The sequence below is a fragment of the Bison bison genome, unplaced genomic scaffold (genome assembly GCF_000754665.1).
Source record: "Bison bison bison isolate TAMUID 2011002044 unplaced genomic scaffold, Bison_UMD1.0 scf7180017864068, whole genome shotgun sequence".
NCBI classification, from domain to species: domain Eukaryota; kingdom Metazoa; phylum Chordata; class Mammalia; order Artiodactyla; family Bovidae; genus Bison; species Bison bison.
Window position 1 is genome coordinate 4513281 of NW_011494640.1, and position 7738 is coordinate 4521018.

The 7738-nt window shown below is 44.0% G+C and overlaps 1 protein-coding gene across 6 annotated transcripts in view; it reads right to left on the reverse strand.

Annotated features, from left to right (window-relative positions):
• ARMC9 (armadillo repeat containing 9) overlaps window positions 1-7738 on the reverse strand; it is a 180668-nt gene that overhangs the window by 127272 nt on the left and 45658 nt on the right. For all 6 annotated transcript variants that reach the window (XM_010836969.1, XM_010836968.1, XM_010836965.1 and 3 more), the window contains exons 10-11: window positions 3665-3699; window positions 179-290 (exon numbers count right to left, since the gene is read on the reverse strand). In XM_010836969.1, the coding sequence (XP_010835271.1) occupies window positions 179-290; window positions 3665-3699 (147 nt within the window). The remainder of the gene's footprint in view (window positions 1-178; window positions 291-3664; window positions 3700-7738) is intronic.

A 7738-nucleotide genomic window follows, 5' to 3' on the forward strand; every position in this document is an offset into this window, starting at 1 on the left:
TTTTTTTTAGAGACCACAGTGATCATCAGAAGCTGGTTTTTTAATTTTAGCTCTTGGTATCAGCAGGCAGCAGGAAGAAAGATTTTGAGAAGATGGGTTGAAAGATACAAGCAAGGGAGCCAGTCAAGAAAACCAGCGTGGTCTTTTTTTTTTTTCACTTCAAGAAAAAGGTACGTACCCAGCGTAGAGCCTGCAACAAGAAGGCTTTCAAGCGGTCACTCCCCAAAATCAAATCCTTCTTCAGTTTCTCATAATCCAAAGAGGGCAGTAATGGGACATCCTTCAATTTCCTGCTCAGCAACACAAGTTCAAAGAGAAAGAAAAGGGCACAAGGGCACATTCATTATACCTCCTGAGTATCATGACATCCCATCTCAAGTGGCTCTGACAGACTGGACGGGCAGGGGTCCACTTGCTCTCTCTGTGCTCCTGGCATCAACTCCAGGCCTCCACTGAGAGGGCTGGGTTCCAGGCCCCCATCCCAGTTTCAACGGGCTCAGCTCTGCCTCTCGTTTATGTACCAAGATCTATATAAGTTTTCCTAAAACAAGGAGTCTGCCTAATGGCTATGGAAATGACTGCATGCACAATAGACCAGGGCTCCACCCCATGGGGATGAAATAGCCTTGGAGACCTCTTAACTTCCCATCGAAGTTCTAAGATTATGAGCAAAATCCAAAGTCTTATTAGTGTCAGCAGGCCCCTAGGGTCCTCCCTAAAAACCTGTCCCCCTCAAGCCTGAGGGACAGGCTTGGGGGGATGCGAAGGATAGTGAAGTCAAAGTTGCTCAGTTGTGTCCAACTCTTTGTGACCCCATGGACTGTAGTCCATGGAATTCTCCAGGCCAGAATACTGGAGTGGGTAGCTTTTCCCTTCTCCAGGGGATCTTCCTAATCCAGGGATCAAACCCATGTCTCCCATATTGCAGGCGGATTCTTTATCAGCTAAGTCACAGGGAAGCCCGAAGGACAGACCAGGGGTCAGAAAACAACCCTGAAGATGAGGAGCACCTCAATGACCCTCCAGGAGGTAGGAGGATGTGGCCAGGAAGCGGCAGTGGGGACATGCCGGTGAAGCAGGTAGTAAGTAGGACAATTTGCAAACCCTCCTCGAGAGGACCTGAGTCAGACCTCAGGCTAAGGCAGGTTTCAAATCAGACAGCTCTCTGTTCAGAGATCTATAAGGTGTTGACGACCCGACAGCTGCATTTGGTTCACCAGAAATGGAAGGAACCATCTTAGATGCCTTGTCTTTAAAACAAGCAACCTCACATTTTGTTTTGTTGAACAAAAGGACATTGGAGTGTACAGAAAAATTGAAAACTGAATGATGTCTGGACTGTCTCAACGTTAATTTCCTCACTTGAGTGTTTTACTACAGCCAGATGAGATGTCACCACTGGGGTCTCAACTTCAGGTGCATCTGTAATTATTTCAAAACAAAAAGACTAAAAACTAAACAAAATATGAGTCTTCTAGTACTGTGCAGAGAATATTAATATTCAATGAGGATTCATTGAGAACTGAGTAAAAAGACTAAAGATGTAGGGTTTCATTTGTTTTTAAGGGTGGAGTAAAAACTGGGTTAATATTTCTGGGAGGTAGGATTGGGGGTTCTTTAAATTTTCTTCTTCATATGTTTCTGTGGAGTCAAAATTTCTATAATGAGCATGTATTACGTACATTATAGAAAAAATTTACATGCTAGGTTATTTTTTGGCCACACCATGTGGCTTACAGGATCTTAGTTCCTCGACCATGTTGGAACTCACACCCTTGGCCGCAAAGTGCAGAGTCCCAATTGCTGGACTGCCAGGGAATTCCCTTAATGTTAGTTCTTAAAAGACAAAATGAGATCCTCTTACAGTGCCCGGAAGAAAAAGCTAGAAAAGAGGCATCGAATGGGGTCTCAGTTAACATTCTTGGGGAAGATCATCTTCAATTTAAAACAAACAAGTGGTAAACCTCTGTACATGGCACATTGATTATTTTGATCTTTTTTCCCAGAGGCAGATACTACTGTGAGTTTAAAAAGTAATACAAATATTAAAAAAATTACAATTATAAATAGCTGGCCAGTATTCTTCAAAAGTGTCAAGGCCACAAAAGACCAAGACTGAAGAAGGATTTCGAAGTAAAGGAAACTAAGATGTGACAGGACTAACATGTGTGATCCTGGAGTGAATCTCAGTCCACAGAAAGGACACGATGGAACAACCGGTAAAGTGTGAGTCAGGCCTGCGGGTCAGCTGACAGTGCTGAGGCAGCATTAATCTTCTCATTTTGATAACTACACTGGGCTGGTGTAAAACAGTAGCACTGGGAATCTGGGTGAAGGATATATGGGAATTCTCTGTTTTGCAACTCTGAAATTATTTCAAAAGTAAAAAAAAAAAAATTTAAATTCAAACAGGCTTTTTCTAGACAAAAAAAAGTTCCATTTTAAAAACCAAGTTTGATGATGTTCCATAGCTGGGGAGCTTCTACTGGAAAGAGGAAAAACTGTCCTATTTGGGCCATATTTACTTGCCAATGATGGACTGATGCTGATGCCAAATCTCCAACACTTTGGCCACCTGATGCGAAGAGCCAACTGGGAAAGACTAAGGGTAGGAGGAGAGGGGGCGACACAGGATGAGATAGTTGGATGCCATCACTGCCTTGGTGGACATGAGTTTGACTGAGCTCTGGGAGATAGTGAAGGACAGGGAAGCCTTGCATGGTGCAAAGAGTTGGATATGACTTAAGAGACTGAACAACAACGGCAATATTACCAACTAAGTTGCTCAACAACCTGGCATTTCTGTGGTCCAGCCACTCTCCCAGGGTCCCTGAGGAAACTGAGGTATAGAGAGGTATAAAAGTGGTCCAAGGTCACAGAGTCTGTGGCCAAGGGGGTTTTAATGCTGATAGTCTGTGCTCATAAGCACCACATTCTAGAGCTACCAACCAAAGTGAACCAAGTGCAGGGTCCATGTCGGGCTCAGGCAGGCTGGAGGGAGGAGGAATGCTGTATGAAGCGCAGGTGTCTGTGTAATCTCACAGCACCCAGCCCACCGCATCCCCCACTTCTCGCCACCCAAGGCTGGCTCACGGAGTCACCAGAACCCACCCTAATCCTCATGTCCACGCCAAAGGTTCTCGACTTCCTTGCTACTGCAACACACATGCCTGATGAAGCCCCCCCTCCCCCGCCCCTGGGGGACAGCCTAAGTGACCTGGGCAGGAGTGCTCCAGCACAACACAGACCCACCCTGCGGCCCTGGTCATGGTGTGAATCAGCAGAGAACGTGAAATGTAAACACTGCAACACTCCGTTGACTGCCTTATGACAGGAAATTAAATTGATCTCTATAAAACATAGGAAAAATTCAATGATTTTTTTCCATTTGATGCTATCTTTCCAACATAAATAGAAATAACTTTAAAAGACATTTTTATAAGTATTTTTTGGGACTTAAAAAAAAATCTTTATTCCAAACATATTTGATAAGTATTACTTATAATTACTGGTATTTCCTTTAATACCTACATGGAGCTCCAGCTAAGTAAAGGAATTCATCTAAATTAGGCAGTTAAAACGAGAATTGATTAAAAGCACTTGGAATTCCATTTTTACCCATAGCCATTCCCCTTAATAACAGTTCCTCAGAGCAGTTACTTACACGGGTGCCAAGGAGGCTCTTAACATGGTTGAAGCCTGCGGGGGAGGGGCAGAAGGAAACAGATTTTGTGTTAAAACGCTGACAGCAATGTGCTAACGCCCAGTCACTGTGGTGGTACAAAAACAACAGATTTGCAAAGTTTTTCATCCACCAGATTCTCCAACCATAATCAGATTCAATTTAAAAATCAGCCCAAGTTCAAGTTCAGTGACACCTTACTGATGCATTTCCCAAGCTACGCACCCTTAACTTGTTGCTAAACTCCACTCCAAAGAGCACGCTATAAAACCGCGGGTGGGTTCACCCTGACCAAGCTCTTGGAGGAACTTAAAGCTGCCTGGTCAAAGACATCATAAAGAATAAAAGCAATGGAAATCAGTTTATTATCCTGGTTTTATTAAGATTTTTATCTTTGAATATGAAAATAACACATGCACTTTGCACCAAGTCAAACACTATAGAAATGTTTATAGGAAAAATTCACAAGCCCCCTCCCATACCACTCCCTAAAGGGGATTTAAAGATTCTGTCTATAGGTCAAATCACAGCCTACTTTATGGGCATGTCCCATTTATTGTCTTCTTGCTTTCTTTTTGCCATATTAAGCATGCACTACAATAGACAAACAACCAAGTGCTGTGAATGGCACTCAAACCAACCATAAAGGACGTTTGAGCAAAGAAGGGAAATGTGAAAATCTCACTGGTATTACATGATACTAAGGACTTAGTGTTAATTATATTTCGCACTGTGGTTATGTTTTGTTTGTTTTTTAAAGCCCTTATCTGTTTGAGATGTACACTGAATTATTTATAGGTAAAGTAATAGTCAAAGCTATGGTTTTTCCAGTGATCACGTACGGATGTGAGAGTTGGACTATAAAGAAAGCTGAGCACTGAAGAATTGATGCTTTTGAACTGTGGTGTTGGAGAAGACTCTTGAGAGTCCCTTGGACTGAAGGACATCCAACCAGTCCATCCTAAAGGAAATCAGTCCTGAATATACATTGGAAGGACTGATGCTGAAGCTGAAACTCCAATACTTTAGCCACCTGATGCGAAGAGCTGACTCACTGGAAAAGACCCTGATGCTGGGAAAGATTGAAGGCAGGAGGAGAAGGGACGACAGAGGATGAGATGGTTGGATGGCATCACTGACTCTATGGACATGGGTTTGAGTAAACTTCGGGAGTTGGTGATGTACGGGGAGGCCTGGCGTTGCTGCTGTCCATGGGGTAGGAAAGAGTCAGACACAACTGAGTAACTGAACTGAGAGTGATAGAATGTTTGGAATTTGTCGAAGAGAACTCTAGGAGGGAAAAGCTAAGTAGAGCAGAAGAGAGGAAGTCTCAGCTGTCTGGGGGGCCTTTCCAGAAGGGGCAGGCGTTGGTACCCTGCTTCCTCTATGTTACCACAACCCTCTAACAGAGCCTTATCCATGCTGATCATATTCAATGGTGGTTATTTTGCAGCCACTTCTGTGTCCTTTCCACAAAGGCTGGAGATATAGCACCCTCGTGTCCCTAACACGAAGCACGGTGCCTGGACCACAGAGACACTCAGTCAGCGTTTGCTGATTGAATGAATCAAGACTGACTTCCTAAAGGGGCACTTGAGGGAATTTTCTGGTGGTCCAGTGGTTAGGACTCCGTGTTCTCATTGCCAAAGGCCCAGGTTCAATCCCTAAGATCTAAGATCCCTAAACCACATGGCCAAAAAAGTTTTTTGTTTTATTTTAAATCTTCAAAAATGGGCACTCTAGGGCTTCCTCGGTGGCTCCATGGTAAAGAATCTGCCTGCCAATGCAGGACACACAGGTTTGATCCCTGGTCTGGGAAGATCCCACATGCCGAAGAGCTGCTGAGCCTGTATGCCACAACCACTGAAGCCTATGCTCTGCAACAAGAGAAGCCCACACCCCTCAACTAGAGAGTAGTCCCCGCTCGCCACACTAGAGAAAAGCCCGAACAGCAACAAAGCCCCAGGACAGCCAAAAATAAATAAATAAAATTATTAAAAAAAAAAGAATCCGTGTCAGAATGCTTGACAAATGTAACAAACTCCTGTAATAAATCAGCCCTGTTGTCAACTGTTTCCCTTCAAAGTATTACAGACCTCTCAATTCTCACCTCGAAGACAGAAAGCCCTGCTTTTAAATGACTCATGACCAAGTACGTTTTGCATTTTTTAACTCTTCGACTTTTTTTTTTCCCTTGGCCACACTGCATGGTTTGTGGAATTTTAGTTCCCTGACTAGGACTGAACCTGGGCCCTTGGCACTTGGCAGTAAAAAAGCGGCGTCCTAACCACTGAGCAACCAGGGAATTTCCTTTTCTTTTTTATTTTTAAACCTTTGACATTTTTTTTTTAATCAAAGAAACTACCTGTTATTCCTGTTACTGGCTTAAGTAGCAAGGAATTCAGAAAATAAGTTGGAAACGTCATCTAAATTACTCATCTAACACACTAAGAGGATCAAGGAGCCTGGAATGAGTCAGTTAAGGACACAGCCATAGTAAAATATTAGCATAATATATGCACAAAAGAAAAATATTTTAAAATTAGTGATATTGGCTAATTCATATTTCCACAAATAAAATTCACTTACATATACCCCCTTTTTTCATAGCCAAGAAAACCTTTTCTATCTTTCAAAAATTGATTCTTTTCCTCTTTTGCTAAATTCTACAACATTCTATTTGTCCTAGGAAGAAATTAATTGAAAAGTAGTAATAACTGACCCTTTTATGAGAAAAGCCAGTATGTCAAATAGTATCAAGACTTTATTATCTGTGCGTGGGTGCTAAGTCGCTTCAGTTGTCTTGGACTCTTTGTGACCCCCTGGACTGTAGGCTGCAGACTCCTCTGTCCATGGGATTCTCCAGGCAGGAATACTGGAGTGGGTTGCCATGCCCTCCTCCATGGGATCTTCCCAACCCAAGGACCGAACCCATGTCTCCCGAGTCTCTTGCACTGGCAGGCAGGTTCTTTACCACCAGCACCACCTGGGAAGCCCCTTTATTATCCAATCAAGTAAAAGAAAACAACAACACCCAAAAAAAAAAAAAACACCCAAACTGGTGATGAGCTGTAGGAAGAATGGCTGAGCGCGCCCTTAATGAGAGAGGAGAGGTTAAGGTATTTCGTTAAGTCCCTACTGATTGCTCACCCAATAGGCCTCTGCAGATAGCATATTCAAAAGCAGAGACATTACTTTGCCAACAAAGGTCCATCTAGTCAAGGCTATGGTTTTTCCTGTGGTCATGTATGGATGTGAGAGTTGGACTGTGAAGAAGGCTGAGCGCCGAAGAATTGATGCTTTTGAACTGTGGTGTTGGTGAAGACTCTTGAGAGTACCTTGGACTGCAAGATCCAACCAGTCCATTCTGAAGGAGATCAGCCCTGGGATTTCTTTGGAAGGAATGATGCTGAAGCTGAAACTCCAGTACTTTGGCCACCTCATGCAAAGAGTTGACTCATTAGAAAAGACTCTGATGCTGGGAGGGATTGGGGGCGGGAGGAGAAGGGCATGACAGAGGATGAGATGGCTGGATGGCATCACTGACTCAATGGACCTGAGTCTGAGTGAACTCCGGGAGATGGTGATGGACAGGGAGGCCTGGCGTGCTGCGATTCATGGGGTCGCAAAAAGTCGGACACGACTGAGCGACTGAACTGAACTGAACTGAGGTACTGCTGATACTGGTGAGCAAGACAAAGGCCCTCTTCTCAGACAGCTTGCAATTCAGTGGGAAGAATCAGTGATCAAATAACTCTCCGCACCAAATCTGCAAGATGGAGACAATATCATACCAGTGGGTGCAGACGCCAAGAAGAGCACGTGGAAGTCAGCCTCACTTCCCCCCTTTTTCTGCCCGTCCACCCTGAGCTCCCTGAACTGACGGGGGTGCTGGAGCTGAGAGGCACTGAGCTGAAGTTATGCACTGGGATGCTGACCTTTAACATTGATACCCTGGTAGAAGCTTGCCCACAGAATGGAGAGCTCACTGCAGGTGATAACGACCACTTCCTTCCCCGACGTGGAGGCGTTAGTAAGAATACTCAAACACCTCGG